The 20,959-nt window shown below is 42.0% G+C and overlaps 1 protein-coding gene across 1 annotated transcript in view; it reads right to left on the reverse strand.

The window, feature by feature from the left end:
- The window catches only part of gfra3 (GDNF family receptor alpha 3), a gene marked incomplete at its 5' end in the record, with an annotated part of 42,426 nt that extends 23,728 nt beyond the window's left edge, over window positions 1-18,698 (reverse strand). Inside the window, 3 exons of the mRNA XM_079249703.1 lie at window positions 2,241-2,595; window positions 6,213-6,281; window positions 18,386-18,698. Coding sequence (XP_079105829.1) covers window positions 2,241-2,595; window positions 6,213-6,281; window positions 18,386-18,698 — 737 coding nt within the window. The remainder of the gene's footprint in view (window positions 1-2,240; window positions 2,596-6,212; window positions 6,282-18,385) is intronic.
- Window positions 18,699-20,959: the final 2,261 nt, after the last annotated feature.

Consider the following 20,959-nt stretch of genomic DNA (forward strand, 5'->3'; position numbering starts at 1 on the left):
CAAATAAATAACATAAAAACAAGAGGTCATACAAGGAATATGGAATTAAAACAATAAAACAAACTAAATAAATAGTAAGTAAAAACAATAATAAAAATAAGGCACACAAACTGTCTTACATTGGGATAAAAGCCAAAGAATAAAATAAAAGCCCATAACCACTTGAGTGATGCTGAACATAGCCATTAAGGGGTTTGGCAGTAGTCTAACTTTTAATAACAGAGATAGAGTAGAGAAAACCTCCAACCAGAAGTCTGAGGCAAGACCAGAACATATCGATGAGTGAGGCTTTTGCACTTATCACATAATGGACTGATATTTGGGCAAATGGGTGGAAGCTTGGATTTGGTGAGGTGCACTCTGTGGACCACCTTGAACTGAATTAAACAATGGCAAACACAGAGAGAAGATAAAAGGATCCGTTTCAGTATCAAATTCAAGGTTTTGTGTGACAGGTGACAAAAAAACAACCAGACCCATGCAGGTCTGATATAAGTCACTGGAGGCAGATGTAGGGTTGAGAAAAGGTTGTACTGGACTAATATCGCCTTTGTCTGGGACAGTTTTAAACAGAGAACTGCTTCAATAACTGCTGGGTCTGGAAGAGTGACAAGGCCAGGCTTAAAGGAATGCAAACGATGCCTAACTTGCAGGTATATAAAGAAATCAGATTTTAAAAGTCCCAAGGCAAGGAAAGGAAGTGAAGTGTGTCTTCGGTCCTGTGCAGCGTTAAAGGGAGCTGGACGTTCAAAAACAAGACAGATGACCAGAGCCTTAAAATTGTGCGACTATGCCATCTTCCTCTTCATTTTCAGCCTCTTATCCAGGGTCGGGTCACGGGGTCAGCAGTCTAAGCCCAGACTTCCCTCTCCCCAGCCACATTTGCCAACTCTGCGGGGGGATCCCGAGGCGTTCCCAGGCCAGCCGAGAGATATAATCCCTCCAGCGTGTCCTGGGTCTTCCCCGGGGTCTCCTCCCAGAGGGACGTGCCTGGAACACCTCACCAGGGAGGTCCAGGAGGCATCCTGACCAGATGCCCAAGCAACCTCAACTGGTTCCTCTCGATGCGGAGGAGCAGCGGCTCTACTCTGATCCCCTCCCGGATGACTGAGCTCCTCACCCTATCTCTAAGGGAGAGCCCGGCCACCCTGCGGAGGAAACTCATTTCAGCCGCCTGTATACGAGATCTCCTTCTTTCGGTCACGACCCACAGCTCATGACCATAGGTGAGGGTAGGAACGTAGATTGACTGGTAAATCGAGAGCTTCGCCTTCTGGCTCAGCTCCTTCTTCACCACGACAGACCGGCGCAGAGTCCGCATCACTGCAGACGCCGCACCGATCCGTCTGTCCATCTCACGCTCCATCCTTCCCTCACTCGTGAACAAGACCCCAAGATATTTAAACAATGAGCCCTTTCAATAATCGGCGGAGTGGCAAAGCATTCATTGCCGAATAGACGTCGAAGGAGCTGGTTAAGATATCCCACAATGTCAGCCCCTTCAAAACGCTCTGGAATGTTAAGAAAGTGAAGATTATTAGCCCTGCTTTTGTTTTCAGCTTCATCAGCCTTGTCCTTCAGGTAAGAATTATCCTTTTTGAGTGCAGCAACCGTTCTCAGTCGATCTTCAACGTTGTCCTCATTACAGCTAACTCATTGCTCCATCTCCATAATATGATCATATAATGAAGACAGTGATCCTTGTATACTGTTTAGACTAGATTGAAATAATGAGATCTTAGCATCAATGTGCGCCGTCAATTCAGTTTTGCTTTGCTGAATGGCCTCCCAGATTGTTTGAAGGGAAAACTCTTGATCAGTCATTTTCCAAATGTATGTATCTTAAATGGTTCAATTTATAGCCAGGTCACTCAAGATTGAGGAAGGAGATATTGATCTTTTACTACGTTTAAAAGATTGTTATATGCTACTGCGCAAAGGATCAGAGTTAATGTAGTAATCTGAGACCGTTGTGAAGCAGTCGCTTAATTAGCAGCCATCTTGGAATGTTATGAAGTGTTTCTCTAATTCTGTAATGAAACCTATCCTGGATAACTTATATAGAAGGATCTATGACATCACATCTAAACTCACATCACTCCTCAAACACCTATTACCTGCTGCTGTGGATGCCTGATTTTTCAGCCAATATATGTTTGGGATTTCAAATTTTAATGACAAATTAAGCAAGAAGAGCATTTATTCACACAGATAAAAAAAAAAAAGGATGGGCGACTAACCTGCAGAGATCATCTCGGCGGCAGAAGCTCTGTTGGTGGAGGCAGTTGGGTTGCACATCTTCCATATCCTGGTAGGAGCAAGACGGTACAATTGTTTTCCTCCTCCTCTCACCACACAAGTTGTTGGTGCAGGGGCAGAACAGGATGCCCAGGCTGTATTCTTCAGGAACCCGCTCCAAAAAACGCCTCAAGGCCCTGTGGCACTTATGCTGGTTGCATCGGGTAGTTGCAGGCATCGGTTTGGTGCAGGCCAGGACATACTCTGATCGGAGGGAACCACATTTCTCGAAGAGGCCACAGTCCTGTGCCGCTTTCAGGCACTGGTTCTCCCCATCTAGTTGCATGAACGATGAAGCTAATGGGGCAGTAGAGAGGGATCAAAATTAACAAAATAATATTTATTATGATAATACAACAGAATATAACAGTACTGGATACAGACAAACAAACATCTTATATAGTAGCTAATGCAGATCTGTGGACTGTAGACTTTCCGCATGGAGAGATATGCCATACATTGTATTTAAAGTGTGCATGTAAGAGAAAGATTAAAGAGGCTAAGTCTATTTAACACTAGAACCGCCAAGTGGGTCATTTTTACCTCCTTGACTTTCTCTGTTAAAATAAAATCCCTATTTCTCCAATTTTATCACTTTTCCTGAAATGGGTCCAGTGAACTTGTAGTGGATTTGGGTGAGTGTGTGATCACAACAAAAACAAACCTGACCATAAATATCTAGAACCGCCAATGGGATAATTCCTTCCGCCTAATGAAATGCATTGTTTTCATCTGTCAGATGTTTTTGTGCCACGCCCATTCATGCCACTCATAGTCGCTTTGTAAAGCTTGTGAGTTTGACAGCTGTCAAAGAGTGAGTAAGAGGGTTTTATGATCACTAAATCTGAGAAATGGATAAATACAAGAGATATATGAATGCCAAAGAAGTTTGGTTATTATTTCAAGAACTGAGTAATCAAGAGTAGGAGGGAGGAGAACTATCTCTGGATGTGGGTGCGGAGGACTCTGACGAGACGATGGAAGAATCAGTAAGGGGAGAAAGTAATGAGCCGTCTTTTTTTACCCGATAACGAGTCATCTAATGAGGACGAGGAGCTGATAACAGATCACCAACCAAGGAAAAGGTCCTGGCTTTTGGTGACAACTGAGAGATCACCCACCATGCATACTCCGCTCCTGGTAGCCGACGGGCCAGCAGTGAAAGGTGATGACATATCATGACCAATGTCATGACCAACTCAAGATCCAGAGTTGTTCCCAAGCCAGATATAAGAGATATAATTCCAACAGCATGTCCTGGGTCTTCTCTGGGGTATGCCTAGAACACCTCACAGGGACGCGCTCAGGAGGCATTTTAAGCTGATCCTAGGCCACCTCATCTGGCTCATCTTGATGGGGAGGAGCAGTGGTTCTACTCTGAACCTCTCCTGGATGACCGAGCTTCTCACCCTATCTCTATTGGAGACCCTGTCCACCCTGGAGAGGAAACTCATTTCAGCTGCTTTTATTCACAATCTTGTTTTTTGGTCACTACTCACAGCCTGTGACCATAGGTAAGGGTAGGAACATAGAATGGTGAACATAAATTGAGAGCTTTGCCTTTTGGCTTAGCTTCTTCAACACAATGGACATTACTACATAAGCTGCACCAATCAGTCTGTACTTGCACTCCATCCGTCCTACACTCATGAACAAGGCCCCAAGATACTTAACTCCTCCACTTGGGGCAGGACCTCATTCACTGGAAATGAATTCAACTTACTGCTGGCAGTGCAGACCAAACTCTGACACCGGTCATACAGGGACCAGGCAGTCTTTATAAGGGCTTGAATGGTTGAATGCCTTTTCATAGTCCACAAAACATGAAGACTGGTTTTGAGAACTCTTCTTTCCCCTCCAAGACCGTGAAGAGGGTATAGAGCTGGTCCCCTGTTCCACAGGCAGGATGAACACCATAATGCTCCTCTTTAATCCAGGGTCCTCCTCCTGATGGGCTGAGGAGTGCAATCCCCTTGTAGTTGAAGCACACCCTCCAGACCCCTTCTTGAAGAGTGGGACCACCACCCCAGTCTGCCAATCGATGTCCACGCAATTCTGCAAAGGCATGTCAGCCAGGACAGCCCCACAGCATCCAGAACCTTAAGTAACCCTAGGTGGATCTCATCCACCCCTGGGGCCTTGCTACTGAGGAACTTTGTAACCACTTCAGCCCCAGAGATAGGAGGACCCACCCCTGAGTCTCCCAACTTTGCTTCCTCACCAAAAGACTTGTTGGTAGGATTGGAGAGGTTGAAGTATTCCTCCCACAATGTCCCAAGTTGAAATTACTAGCCCACCATCCCCACTGTACCCAGTGTTGACAGAGCACTGCTTCCCCCTCCTGAGCCACCAAATGGTGGAACAGAAGGTCCTCAAAGCCATCCAAAAATAATTTTCTATGGCCTAGCCAAACTCCGCCCATGCTTGAGTTTTTGCCTCAGAGACTGCCATGGCTGCATAGCCTGTCAATACCTATCAGAAGCCTCCAGAGTCCCACAAGCCAAGAAGGCAAGGATAGGACTCTTTCTTCAGCTTGATACTAGCAGCTTCACTGCTTGTGTCCACCAATGAGTTTGAAGATGACACCACAACAGGCACCAATAACCTTACAACCATAGCTTCGGCTGGACACTTCAAAAATAGGGCGCAGAAGTCCAGTCAGACACAATATCCTCCGCCTCACTCAGGACATTGTTGAAGTTCTGCTGGATAGGTTATGTGTTATATGGGGTGAGTTGGAGTTACAGCTCTCTCAGACAAGAGTCTTTTCTGGACATTCCATCAAGATCCTCACAACACATTTTGGCCTGCCAGGTCTGACCAGCATCTTGGCCCACTATCTCAGCCAACTCACCACCAGGTAGTGTTGACAGCTCCGCTCATCTCTTGACACGAGTGTCCAGGACATTCGGCCGCAAGTCTGATGACACAACTACAAAGTCTATCATCAAACTGCATCTTAGACAGGGGGCACTCCTATGCTTGAACAAGATGTTCGTCATGGACAATCCAGAATGAGCACAGAAGTCCAACAACAAAACACCAATGTGATTCAGGTCAGGAAGATTATTCCTCCCAATCACGCCCCTCCAGGTCTCTCTGTCATTGCCTTTGGAAGCATTGAAGTCCCCCAGCAGAATGAAAGAGTCCTCAGAGGGATTGCCCTCCAACACTCTATCCAAGGATTCCAAAAATAGTGGGTACTCCGAATTGTTGTTTAACAGTCAGGACCCACCCCGCCATCTGAAGGCAGAGGGAGGCTACACTCTCATCCACCAGGGTAAACCCCAAAATACAGGCAACCAAGTCAGGGGGCAATAAGTATGCCAAAACCTGATTGGTGCCTCTCACTGGGAGCAACTCCAGAGTGGAAGAGGATCCAGCCCTTTTCAAGCACACTGGTTCCAGAGCACAAGCCTTGTGTTGAGGTGAGTCCAACTGTATCTATTCTGAACCACTTAACCTCGTGCACTAGCTCAGGCTCCTTTCCCACCACAGAGGTGATGTTTCACATCCCTAAAGGTGGCTTCTGTAGCTGGGGAACCAACCACCAGGGTCCCTGCCTTAGGCTGCTGTCTAACTGCCAAAGCACCCAACCCCTTCGGCCCCTCCCACAGGTGGTGGGTCCACAGGAGGTCTACTAAACCAACACCTCACTACAACTGTAGCTTATCAGATTATTATCTGATAAATGGAGGCTTTTTTAAAAATCGGAAATTGACTGAAAATGACTATCATAGAATTTCAGGAGGAGAATTTCCTTCTTTAAAAGGAATCTTTTCAGAGCAAACACCGAGTGGCCTTTGCTGTTATCACACCTATATTCTTCTCCAGTCCATCCTTCACTAAAAATATGCTCAAAATTCATTCAGTAACACTTTAAAATGAGAATAAGGTCAGCCTGAGTAACTTACCTGACACTAAAGAGGCCATCTGGGTTTCTAATGTGTCATCATAGGGGGAAATTTCCAACTCATCCTTCCCTGTATGAAAGGAAAACATAGTAAAACACATTTGTAATTATTTAAAAAAGACAAACAGAAGAAATGTAAGACTAAGACTGATGTAGACTACAGGAAACAGAAAAAGAGGAACAACAATGTCACTCAGATTTGCACATCAGGGTGATCTGATTTATTTTTATTTAATTTAAAGTTGTCACCTCACAGAAACAGACTGTTGTACACCATGTATATACAGATTAGGTCCACACTGAGACTGGTACAGAAAAAATGAGTAAGTTGAATTTCATCGTGGCACCTTTTTGGTTCATTACAGTTATGGAAATAATTACAAGATGCAGCAACTGTTGTTGAGGGTGGCAGATTTGGTGACCTCATTATCCGATTTCTGCTTTTTGGAAATGTTGACAGTGAACTGCAGTTTTTACTGGAGCAGATTTTTCTTGTGTGACGTTGCTGGGATGGGAATCAGCTCCAAGTCCAAGAGCATGATGCTTGGTGGAAAATTTGGTAATAGTCCCTCTTTGTTGGCATGACATCCTGTTTCAAGCATGGAATTTCAAGTGGCTCAGAGTCTTGTTCATGAGAGACGAGGAATGGAGCAGGACATCTGAATTAATGCAGCATCTGCTATGACATGGCTAATGCATCTACACCTGCTTTGTACTGGGCGTTGGTCATCATTGTGGGTTGGACAACAGCCTGATAGGTCATCATTGTAGGTTTGACAACATCCTGATTGGTCGTCATCGTAGGTCTGACAACATCCTGATTGGTCGTCATCGTAGGTCTGACAACATCCTAATTGGTCGTCATCATAGGTCTGACAACATCTTGATTGGTCGTCTTCATAGATCTGACAACATCCTGATTCATCATCATCGTAGGTCTGACAACATCCTGATTGGTCGTCATCATAGATCTGACAACATCCTGATTGGTCGTCATCATAGGGCTGACAACATCCTGATTGGTCGTCATCGTAGGGCTGACAACATCCTGATTGGTCGTCATCGTAGGTCTGACAACATCCTGATTCATCGTCATCGTAGGGCTGACAACATCCTGATTGGTCGTCATCGTAGGTCTGACAACATCCTGATTCATCGTCATCATAGGTCTGACAACATCCTGATTCATCGTCATCGTAGGGCTGACAACATCCTGATTGGTCGTCATCGTAGGTCTGACAACATCCTGATTCATCGTCATCGTAGGTCTGACAACATCCTGATTGGTCGTCATCGTAGGTCTGACAACATCCTGATTCATCGTCATCGTAGGTCTGACAACATCCTGATTGGTCGTCATCATAGATCTGACAACATCCTGATTGGTCGTCATCATAGGTCTGACAACATCCTGATTAGTCGTCATCGTAGTTCTGACAACATCCTGATTGGTCGTCATCATAGATCTGACAACATCCTGATTGGTCGTCATCGTAGGTCTGACAACATCCTGATACATCGTCATCGCAGATCTGACAACTCCTATTGGTCGTCATCGTAGGTCTGACAACATCCTGATTGGTTGTCATCGTAGGTCTGACAACATCCTGATTGGTCGTCATCGTAGGTCTGACAACATCCTGATTCATCGTAATCGTAGGTCTGACAACATCCTGATTCATCGTCATCATAGCTCTGACAACATCCTGATTCATCGTCATCGTAGGTCTGACAACATCCTGATTGGTCGTCATCATTGATCTGACAACATCCTGATTGGTCGTCATCATAGGGCTGACAACATCCTGATTGGTCGTCATCGTAGGTCTGACAACATCCTGATTCATCGTCATCGTAGGTCTGACAACATCCTGATTCATCGTCATCGTAGGGCTGACAACATCCTGATTCATCGTCATCATAGGTCTGACAACATCCTGATTCATCGTCATCGTAGGTCTGACAACATCCTGATTCATCGTCATCGTAGGTCTGACAACATCCTGATTGGTCGTCATCATAGATCTGACAACATCCTGATTGGTCGTCAATGTAGGTCTGACAACATCCTGATTGGTCGTCATCGTAGGTCTGACAACATCCTAATTCATCGTCATCGTAGATCTGACAACATCCTGATTGGTCGTTATCATAGATCTGACAACATCCTGATTGGTCGTCATCATAGATCTGACAACATCCTGATTGGTCGTCATCGTAGGGCTTATAACATCCTGATTGGTCGTCATTGTAGGTCTGACAACATCCTGATTGGTCGTCATCGTAGGGCTTACAACATCCTGATTGGTCGTCATCGTAGGTCTGACAACATCCTAATTCATCGTCATCGTAGGGCTGACAACATCCTGATTGGTCGTCATCGTAGGTCTGACAACATCCTGATTCATCGTCATCATAGGTCTGACAACATCCTGATTCATCGTCATCGTAGGTCTGACAACATCCTGATTGGTCGTCATCGTAGGGCTTACAACATCCTGATTGGTCGTCATTGTAGGTCTGACAACATCCTAATTGGTCGTCATCATAGATCTGACAACATCCTGATTGGTCGTCATCGTAGGTCTGACAACATCCTGATTGGTCGTCATCATAGATCTGACAACATCCTGATTGGTCGTCATCATAGATCTGACAACATCCTGATTGGTCGTCATCGTAGGTCTGACAACATCCTGATTGGTCGTCATCATAGATCTGACAACATCCTGATTGGTCGTCATCGTAGGTCTGACAACATCCTGATTGGTCGTCATCGTAGGTCTGACAACATCCTGATTGGTCGTCATCATAGATCTGACAACATCCTGATTGGTCGTCATCATAGATCTGACAACATCCTGATTGGTCGTCATCATAGATCTGACAACATCCTGATTGGTCGTCATCGTAGGTCTGACAACATCCTGATTGGTCGTCATCATAGGTCTGACAACATCCTGATTGGTCGTCATCGTAGGGCTGACAACATCCTGATTGGTCGTCATCATAGGTCTGACAACATCCTGATTGGTCGTCATCGTAGGTCTGACAACATCCTGATTGGTCGTCATCGTAGGTCTGACAACATCCTGATTGGTCGTCATCGTAGGTCTGACAACATCCTGATTGGTCGTCATCATAGGTCTGACAACATCCTGATTGGTCGTCATCATAGGTCTGACAACATCCTGATACAGAGGGAGGATTAGTGTTGCATTCTGGACCTGATGAAGGAAACAGCAAAATAAAGTAAAGCAGTTTATTAGACAAAACATAACTTGCATATTACATCTGAGTCTTGTGTGGTAGCTCCTAAAAGTGAACTCATCATTTTGTAATCATGTCATTTGTTATGATCAAGACATTTAGGACATGTCACAGCTGCTCTATATGTAGGACAACTACCTTTGTGGTCAACAGAACCACCAATGCAGCAGCGTCTCCTAATATCACTGTTTATCCAGAAGTTGAGTGACAAAATAATGTTTGTAACATAACCATGGAGTCCCCATTACCCCTCTTCCCACAACGCTTGCTGGGTTACAGCTAACTGCTAACAGCTAACTGCAAACTGTGTGTAAATTCCCATGGTACATTCATACTTACCAGACAAGAGGAAACATAGACAAATCTGCGTTAGACTTCAGTCATTTGTTCCCACAAAGCTTTCTTCAGCGCGTGAAGTATGACGCCAGAATCAGTTCTAGTTTTGACACACATCTTGTTATATTCTATGACTCGAAGCTGCTTTTTTTCTTTTTTACCAGAAGTGGCTTCATCCATTCTTTCTATCAAAGAAACTAACATAGGTTGATTAGACGTCTCTGCAAAGTAGGCTCTTCCAATGAAGGTTCCAAGTTGAATTAGTTAAAACCATAGACTATATTTAAAAAAAGTTGCACGGAGCCTCCGTGACGTCACCCGTAGGTTTCTGAAGAGCTGAATTGAAGCTCAGTGGGCGGTTCCTACCATCACCATTTTACAGAGTCATGAGTGTGTCGTCTCGCCCGGAAAATACAAATATGGGCAAAGAGGTGGAGCTGAGAGGGGGGCTGTGAGCGTCATGGTTCATGATTGACATCAAGCCAACTCTGAGCTTTCTGTAGCTAAGAGCTAACTGAACTAACCTGGAGCTAACAGGAGCTAACCAGCTAAAGGAGGTAAGCGGGCTAAAACTAAGTTTAACTAAAAACAGCAGTTGTTCTACGTTCTTCTTACTTGAAGCAGGAGATCGGGTACCTATTGATCAAAACGACATGCCCCTAAATGTGCCCAATTTTGAGATTAAATTAGTTTTAAAAGGGGGAGTTATAAAAATTTTGTACCAGGCTGTACACATATTTATTTCTGCTGTGAAGTTGGTCTTTTTAACATGGGAGTCTATGAGGATTTGGTCTGCTTTGGAGCCCCTAGTGGATGAAGGGAGAACTGCAATTTTATGCACTTCCGCATAGGGTTCACTTTTAACTGCCAGAGGTTGCTGCTTGGTTGAAACGCTGCACCGAGTACACACCTCCCCTATCCTCCCCATCCCCTATCCTCCTCTCCTTTTAGCAGAATCCGGTTCTGTGAGCCTCTCTGCAATATATTGGCTTAAAGTCTCTGTAGTGGTGGAAAAAAAGGTTTTACGGACCATAAAACATTGAAGAATCAACAACTTCATAATTTAATAAAACATCATATATGGAATGATGGCAGCCAACATGTTCATTAACCTTAATCATTGGATTAGTTTTTTTTTTTGTTTTATAAAAATTTAAATTCAAAATCTTGCATATTATCCCTTTAATCTCCAGCTGATCCACCAGCCTGCTGTCTTAACCTGCCTGCCCAACCTGCCATCTTGGTTTCCATCACCACACCCAGAATCTTGTACTAACCTCTCCAGCTATCAACCACCTCTGGACACAGTCAGCCATATTTCCCAACTCATTTTCTCAGTCTGTAACTTCCTTTTGAACTCCACTAAGTGCTTCTTCTTCTCCTAGAGATATTTCCTGGAAGTGCAGCAACTATGTGTAAAAATGGAGCAAAATCCCTGAGGTATATTTTCAACACCTTGTTGTATCTATGTAACAAAGAATTAACACAGTTCTGAACTGAAAAAGGAGGTCCAATATGGTAAAATAAAGTGAGCTAATTTATTAGTCCAACAGAAAACCCCTTAAAAAGTGGAATAAAAAGCTGCCACCACTATCAAACACAGTGGTGTTTGTTTGATAGTGTGTGACTGTTCGCATAGCAATCAAACAAACCTTTTTTGTTTTTTTGTTTTTTGTTTTTGCTTAACAGACTGAGACGCTCAGGTATAATGAACCCCTTTACAATAGCTTTGAGTCTTTTTCCTGCCTGACAAACCTCTACAACGAACCAGCTACATAGAAGTAGGTCTTTCCCCAGCTGGGATTAATTTTGGTCTTGGTTATTCTTCGAATAATCTGCAAATACAGCCCGCCTCAAAAGTGGGTTGCATCACCAGAGAACATGCTCACAGAATCTTGTGTTGACTGAGACTCTAATAAATAAATGTCATATCACAAAAACAGCTATTTTCAGCCAATCAGTAATCCCTCTGTCAATTCAAACAGCATAGATAAAACATTGCACAACACTGATCTACGGCATAACACAAAGCAGTCATGATCTTATGTTAAGAATAACAATGTCTGTCCAATTGTAAACCTATTAACTTAGCGCTGACTGGTGAGTGGACAAGCCATTTGGTCCTGCTAATTATTTAAGTACCATCCAAAATGCAAACTCAGTCAAGAATGTAATGGCATGTAAAGTGTTTATGTATGTAAATCCTGTCCCAGGATATATTTTTATGGTAATGACATACTAGAGCAGCCGGGCAGCTCTGGGAACTGAAGAGTGTGTAATTACACTAATGCTCCACTGACTAATAGGCCACAGGAGAAGAAGAGGACGTTGGCTAGTGTTCGCTCACTTACTGATGCACGCATCACACTTCACCTCTCCAGAAACACTTTCATCCCTGTGTGTGTGTGTTTGAGCTGAAGCTAGAGGGTTGTGAGTGGACTTAATGTGCATACCAGACCAGTCTGAAACATTTATGGTTAAAATGGAAGAATTGATTAAAGATGTAAATAAAAGTAGTCAACCAGTTTTCCAGAAGGAGGGGCCTCCTGGTTATTGAAAAGACCAGTTTACTTCCTAGTCCAATACACAAGTCTGCAGAGAGATGTACATTTGCTTCAAACAGGAATATTTCAAACATCATGGGCAAGGCTTCGGCCTGTGGTTGATCAGGTAGTTTGTGTTTTCTCTCAGATGTTCTTTCCTTCTGTGACTTTGAAGTGTTTGTTCTTGATTTATTTTATGAACTGCTTGATAAAGGACCAATCATTATCTATTACACTGTTTATTTTACACTCATAGAAATAACACTACACAAAGTGAAATAACACTACACTACTAACTTCAGAATTTTAGTCGTATTTACAAACTATTTAAAATAAACTTTGGCTCCTTGACAGCAGTTCAACTGTTCACATCTTTTTGCAGTTCTGCTGATGACACACTGGTGGCAAAGGCAATCCCATACCAACGGCAAAAAATATTAGACCTGCCAGGTGGTGAGCTACAACTGTAGAGGTATAGTGGTAAAATGAATTGCCTTTCATTCAGAAGGTTGTGAGTTCAAATCCGGGTGCTGGATTGTCATAAATCATATCAGTTGGTTGTACTTTACAATAGATAAAGTTGGATTTATTTATTGTAAACTATTTAATTTGGTTAAAATCTCCACTAATAAGGTTTTAGTCTCTGTACGTTTTATTATAATGGAAAATATCCACAAAAACCCAGAAGAATCTGTATTTAGAGCATAAATAATAATTAAAGAGCACCTTGTTACCTTTTTATCAGGTAGTTGCCCATGAATAATCACATTAAAATTCTTCCAAATCAAGATACAAACTCCCTTTGTAATGAGTTACCCTGAGGATCCGTAATTCAGCCACACACAGGGAGTTCTGGACAAATGACCAGTTTATTGGTGAAGGAGTATGAACAGAAGATCAGTCCGGGGGAATGGTCTGCAGAAGAAACCAGGCAACAGCTGGGAGGTAAACAGGATGGCAAAATACTCATCCAGGCAACGACAAGGCTCAGAGATCCAAAGACAAGCAGGGTCGGTAACCAGAAGATCCGAAAGGTAGCGGTATCCGTCGAGGGCAAGGAGGGTAATCCAGGGGCATGAAGCAGAGGGTCGGCAACTGAGGAACAATCCGTAGACCGCTGGAACAAAACTAGACATAGGTCTGATTATTATCTGGCAGAAAAGGAGGGATTGGAGGGAGCTTAAGTAGGCAGTGAGAGAAAAGGAAACCAGGTGAACTGAATGAGGTAGCAGAGGCAATTAGGAAGCCAGCAGGTGGATCGAGTTACCAATGATGAGCGCCAGGAGATCAGGGTGGCAAAAACATGACACCCTTATTGGTTGGATGAGAAAGTGCTAAGGAATACTCTTGTTTAACAAACATGCCTCTTTCTTATTCAAATGGGTCTCCTGTAGAAAATACACTTACTTTTGTTTTAGATACAAAAGTATTTTTTTTATTTTGTTTTCTGTTGTTTTAGATACAAAAGTGTTTTGTTTTAATTTTATCACTAGGATTGTTCTTTTAATGTTCCAAGATAATACCTTAATTTTTATCATGAGACTCCCCCTTTTTTAAAAATATTTTCCCCAGTCATTTGTCATGAAACTGTTCCATAAAAAGTATAAGTCCTAGTAGTCCTAGGACTTATACTTAGTAGTCCAGTAGTCCTACTAAGTAAAAATAAGCCCTTCTGTCACACATTCTAATAAAACTAACTTAATACAACAAAACTGTGTTTACTTGTCTAGTACTGTGCACAAAAAAAAACAACTATAAAAAAATTTATACAAACTATCCTTCACAAAAAAAGAAGATCAAACAAAGAACAAAACCAAAACAAAAGCAGCTGAAAGAAGATAATACATCCATGACACCTAAAGTCCTTAGCCTGCTGGACTCCACCTCTCCCACTAAAATCGATTTTCTTAACCATATTTTAGGATCATTTCAAAATATTCAAACACATTTCTAAAACCAACATGACTGAAAATCACTTCCACTCGTAGATTTCATATCGGCTACCATTGTAATTTACATACATACACATTTTCTATAAAACATGACTGACTTCTGTTGTTTGCTTCAGGTATAACAACTGGTCATTAAACTTAAATCCAAATCCATCTATGGGCAACCACTGTCAAAATAAAGGTCAATAAAACCATCGTTTGTCAACAAGGCCAACAAAGAACTTCTAACCGCATGCTAAATTATTCGTATTAACAAGTTATTCAATAATATGGCACTGCAGGTAATATCAAAATCAAGAAGCAAAACCAAAAGCTCCTTTCACATTCATAAGCTATAAAATGAGAGTAGTATAGAATGCATTTCATGTGTTTTAGAAAAGAAAGTTGCTGGTTTCAGCAGGTGAGGTGAAGGTGAACATTGACCTTCGCCACCGCTGGGTACACCATGCTGTCTCAGGCCTCTTGCAGGTTTTTTTACTTCATCAAACTTCTTGAGGTTCAGGGTCTTAGAAAGGGGATATGTTGTGCTTTATTGTCTTGTTGACCAACTCTATACACGCATTCTATGTCCAGTGCTTCAAAAAATAATTTGTGGATAAACGTCAACATATCATTCTCCTCTGCTCCTTCTTCCACTCCCATCATTCAAATGTCTGGCAGCGGCTGGCATCTTCACTCCTGGTGATGGGAAACTGTCAATATAGTCTCCATCTTATCTCTGGCTTTGGCTTTGATGTTCTTTCATCGATATTCTTGTTTCCGCTTCAGACATCCAACAGCCTAGTCTATCTATCATAATCTGGATTGTATCCATTCTTGTTTTCATCGCAGGCACACAGTGGCTTGCAAAAGTATTCATACCCCTGAACTTTTCCACATTTTGAGACAATACACGCCACAAACATCAATATATTTTATTGGAATTTTATGTGAAAGACCAACACAAAATGTCACACAATTGTGAAGTTCAAAGAAAATGAAACAATTTCATCTTTTTTCACAAATAAAAAACTGTAAAGTGCAGTTTATTCAGCTCCCTTTTCTCTGAGTGCAACCAGTTGCCTTCAGAAGTTGCCTGATGACTGCTGAATGATTGAATGTTGGCATAATGACTAAATAGAGTACACTTGTGTGTAATCTAATCTCAGTACAATCCAGCTGTTCTGTGACGTCTCAGAGGTTTGTTAGGAGAATGTTGGGGAACAAACCGACCATGAAGTCCAAGGAACACCCCAGACAAGTCAGAGGTAAAGTTTTAGAGAAGTTTACAGCAGGGTAAGGCTATAAAAAAGATTTCCCAAGCTTTGAATATCTCACGGAGCACCGTTCAATCCATTGTCCGTAAATGGAAAGAGTACGCCACAACGCCAAACCTACCAAGACTCGGCTGTCCACCTAAACTTGCAGGTCGAACAAGGAAAGCACTGACAAGAGATGGAGCCCATGGTGAGTCTGGACGAACTGCAGAGACCCAAAAGCTCAGGTAGGGGAATCTGTCCACAGGACAACTATTGGGCGTGCATTCCACAAATCTGGCCTTTATGGAAGAGTGGTGCTCTGGTCACTTTTTGGCCTAAATGCAAAAGGTTATGTGAGGTGGAAACCTAACACTGCACATCACCCTGAACACACCATCCCCACTGTCAAACATGGTGGTGGTAGCTTCATGTTCTGGGTGTACTTCTCTTCAGCAGGGACAGGAGAGTTGGTCAGAGTTGATGGGAAGATGGATGGAGCCAAATACAGGGCAAAAGACTTGCGACTGGGGCAGAGGTCCACCTGCCTAAAAGACAACAACCCTAAACGTAAAGCCATGACTACGATGATTTAAAACCAAACATATTCATGTGTTGGAACGGCCCAGTCAGAGTCCAGACCTAAATCCCATCAAGGATCTGTGGCAAGATCTGACAACCGCCGTTCACAAACACTCTCCATCTAACCAGACTGAGCTTGAGTTGTTTTGCAAAGAAGAATGGGCAAATATCTCAGTCTCTAGATGTGCAACGCTGGTAGAGACGAACCCCAAAAGACTTGCAGCTGTAATTGCAGCTAAAGAAGGTTCCACAATTATTGACTCAGGGGCACTGAATACTTTTGTACACTGCACTTTTCAGTTTTTTTATTTGTGAAAAAGATAAAATCATGTGTATACTTCATTGAACTTCAGAATTGTGTGACACTTTGTGTTGGTCTTTTACATAAAATTCCAATAAAATATATTCATGTTTGTGGCATGTAATGTGTCAAAATGTGGAAAAGTTCAGGGTTATGAATACTTTTGCAAGTATCTGAAGCAATCCCTTTCAGAATGGACTTAATATCTGACAGTTCTGTGGTCGTATGTGCAGTCACCATATTGCTTCTTCAGGTGGCTGCAAGGCGCCTTGACTCCTTTAACCGGAATCACACTAGTTCCAGCGCTGGACGCCAACCAGTGGATGACTCTGGTGCTTCCAAACACTGGCTCATGTCAAATCACAGTTGCATCCAATTGAAGTGTTCTCATAGTTCAGAATGAGTTATTTATAAAAGGTTGCAGCCATAGACCGCTGAGCTGAAGCTCATTGGGCAGTTCACATCTGCGCCATCTTGGAAGCATCACGCATGAAAATACAAACATGGGCAAAGAGGTGGACCTTTACCTCATATTATACTTTATATCTCCTGGGGCGTAAATATAAATAACCGCTCCCTCTGATACAGATCTAAACACAAATAAGTCATTGAGCAGGTTGGAATTGGTGTACCTCCATTTATTTTCCTCTGCTTCATGCAGAACGTGGTCTGCGGTGTGGTAAAGTTCTGTTGTCGTAATCATCAGTGAACTGTAATCATAATCTACAATATCGCAACAAGGAGTCGCTAAGGTCTTATTACGTTAACTATTAGAAGGAATTCTGAAAGGAGGACGTTGTCATATTACAGGAGTATAAAAACACTCCGCCTATCCTACGGGGGATTTGGAAGAGCTGTCTTACTCTTTATTTATTTCAGGGAAAATAAATAAATGGAAACGTTTGTAAGCCCAAAGTAAAGTCAGGAGTGTGAACTGTGAATCCTGTGTGTCATTGGAGGAGGAGAAACAAGCAAAGACGACAGTGGATCATTCAACATGCCACTTTCCATTGGAATGCAGAACTGTCTCTACTCTGCCCCGTGAGAAGGAGGAGAAAATAGCCAGGAACAGAAAAAATAATAATAAACAGGATAAAAGGAGAGTCTGCATGGGTGTAGTGTTTAGCAGATGGAGACAGTTCATGAGGGAGATGGACTTTAGCATTTTGGTGGATTTGAAGAAGCTTTCAAACTGGGATAGTGCTTAATGTTCCACTATGACATATTTCACCAGCAAATCTGCACTTTAAACTGTGTAGATTCTAAGTTGGGCCGACCGTTAACATCACTGTCATCCGTGTACCAAGAAAGTGTGCACATACAAACATTCTGTGTTCTGAAAATAAATACCTTAATAGTTTAATGCATATTTTTCTGTAAATAATTCATGTAATTAACATCTTCATGCCCCTAATTTTATATTATATTATATTATATTATATTATATTATATTATATTATATTATATTATATTATATTATATTATATTATATTATATTGTATTGTATTATAATTTATTATATTATATTATATTATACTGTATTGTATTGTATTATATTATATTATATTATAATATATTGTATTTGTATTATAATTTATTATATTATATTATATTATACTGTATTGTATTGTATTATATTATATTATATTATATTATATTATATTATATTATATTATATTGTATTGTAATTTATTATATTATATTATATTATACTGTATTGTATTGTATTATAATTTATTATATTATATTATATTATACTGTATTATATTATATTATATTATATTATATTATATTATATTATATTATATTATATTATATTATATTATATTATATTATATTATGTTGTATTATATTATATTATGTTGTATTATGTTGTATTATATTATATTAACTTCATCAAACTTCTACTGCTCCTTTACAAACACTAAGTTAATCCCATCAGTAGCCCAGCACACCTGGCAGAAGACGAACCCTCCAGTAGATACGAAGGCACCGCTGCTCCTTGCGGAAGCCACGCTGGCACTTGCAGGCCAGCAGAGAGGGGTGTTTGGCCAACAGGGCGTCTTGTCTTTCCAGGCACTCAGAAGCAGCCTGTTCTCCAAGCGGAGAGACTGCTGCATCTTCTGCACACAGCTCCAGGCCTCGATACAGAGCCTCACATTCTGGATCCACAGAACACACACGATGAGTTTCAACACAGTCAGTCGCTGAAGGGAAGGGAAACATCGGTCCTGAGGTTGGCAGCACACCTGAGAGGAGACAAAACATGCAGGATGCATTCAGAAAGCAGACATGGAGACAACACAGAAGAGTGGACATCCTATGTAGCGGTTGTTGGAGAAATTATTATGGGTTTTGGTTTGTATTAAATATTAGACATATATGCATTGATTTGCTGTGATCCTGCTTCTTTAAGTCATATGATCCTTGTCTGGAATGTGCAGATGAAGTCTGGGACAGGGAGCGTTCCCTGCAGCACATCTGTTTTTGTCAGCTGCTTGTTGACCGGTTGTCTAAAGGTTAAAGGTAATATAGTGAGTGACTGATGCTTAGTGAGCTCAGTTTAACTCTGAATGAGAGAATAATTGTTTTCTGTGGTCTGCCCAGCAACTAGGAGGAGTTAGGCATGGTTTATAATCGGGTGTTACTTCAGCATCTGCAGAGAGCGTTCTCTCTCCAAGCTCCAGCGTGTGCTTGTATTAGTTTATAATAAAATGCTCATTGTAAGAAGACAGTTGACTCTTAGATGTATTACAACTTCTCAAGACCAGAGTATTTTCCACCACACGGTTTATGTAGAAAACACAAAGAAATCAACAAAAAGTAAAACCTTACAACAATTTTTTAAGCTTTTTTTGTGGACACCAGCAGTAAGCTCCAAAAATGTTGGGTCTCTGTCTGAAATGTAAATAAAAACAGAATCATCTCGTGTTTTCTCCCAGCAGCAGATATCAACGTATCGGATGATGAAACGGAAACCCCGTCCCGTCAGAGACAAGCTGGATGCTCCCTCTCCTCTTTAGTCTGCAGGACACGCCGTCCATGCTGTCCACAAACTATTCCACATCTTCATCCAGGTTTCCACTCAGAACATTTTAAATGAGCTTTGGTCCAGAGAAGACGGCGTGTTTCTGGATCCTCTTCATGATGGAGCTTTAACCTGCATGTGTGGATTTCAGCCTGAACTGGGTTCACACTGGTTTCTGGAAGCTTCTGAGTCAGGAAAGAATTGAAACTCCAGAGTCACTTTACTGACTCATGAATCATGATTCCTCATCACGACTGATCATTAACTGACTTGACTCTGCTACTGCTAGCTAACTGCGAGCTAGCTAACCGCAGAGCTAACTGAAGGGATAAAATATCGCTACAGTGAAACTGAAGTACAAAAACAGTACAACTCTCACAGTAACACAAGCTAATCACTTAAAGTTCACGTACGTGAGCCTCGACTTGCTCAACCTCTCTGTGAGTTCTGAACCACTCACTCGCTTACGTCACATCACTGGACTAACAGAACGTACGACTCGCTAACTCGCTCCACCGCCTCGCAGTACGTACGACTCGCTGTTAGCCGACAGTTTGTTGCTTGCTTCGACTCCAGCTGTCTTATCACCTGAGCTGGTGGATTCTTTTTTCTTTTTTGCAAGGTTAGAGCTGAAGTTGTGGTGTGACGTTCTGAGCGACGCCACTGGAAATGAAACAGAAAATAAAACTGGAAATGAAAAAAATATATTTAATCTGTCTCTTGGCTGTTTATTCTGAAGAAAAATTATGCTTTACTCATTTCCTGGGCTGCTGTTAATAATTACATTAATAGCTATAATAAAAAAAAATGTATTTTTGCAATATTGAGGAATGGAACTTTTCTTTAGTTGTGTACCGTTTCTGGGTTTGCAGCACTTTTCTTTAGTTGTGTACCGTTTCTGGGTTTGCAGCGCTTTTCTTTAGTTGTGTACCGTTTCTGGGTTTGCAGCGCTTTTCTTTAGTTGTGTACCGTTTCTGGGTTTGCAGCGCTTTTCTTTAGTTGTGTACCGTTTCTGGGTTTGCAGCGCTTTTCTTTAGTTGCGTCCCGTTTCTGGGTTTGCAGCACTTTTCTTTAGTTGTGTACCGTTTCTGGGTTTGCAGCACTTTTCTTTAGTTGCGTACCGTTTCTGGGTTTGCAGCGCTTTTCTTTCGTTGCGTCCCGTTTCTGGGTTTGCAGCGCTTTTCTTTCGTTGCGTCCCGTTTCTGGGTTTGCAGCGCTTTTCTTTCGTTGCGTCCCGTTTCTGGGTTTGCAGCACTGTTCTTTCGTTGTGTACCGTTTCTGGGTTTGCAGCACTTTTCTTTCGTTGCGTCCCGTTTCTGGGTTTGCAGCACTTTTCTTTCGTTGCGTCCCGTTTCTGGGTTTGCAGCACTTTTCTTTCGTTGCGTCCCGTTTCTGGGTTTGCAGCGCTTTTCTTTCGTTGCGTCACGTTTCTGGATTTGCAGCGCTTTTCTTTTGTTGCATAACCTTTCTGGGTTTGCAGCGCTTTTCTTTAGTTGCATAA

Source organism: Telmatherina bonti (assembly GCF_933228915.1).
Source record: "Telmatherina bonti genome assembly, chromosome: 12".
Taxonomy (NCBI): Eukaryota; Metazoa; Chordata; class Actinopteri; order Atheriniformes; family Telmatherinidae; genus Telmatherina; species Telmatherina bonti.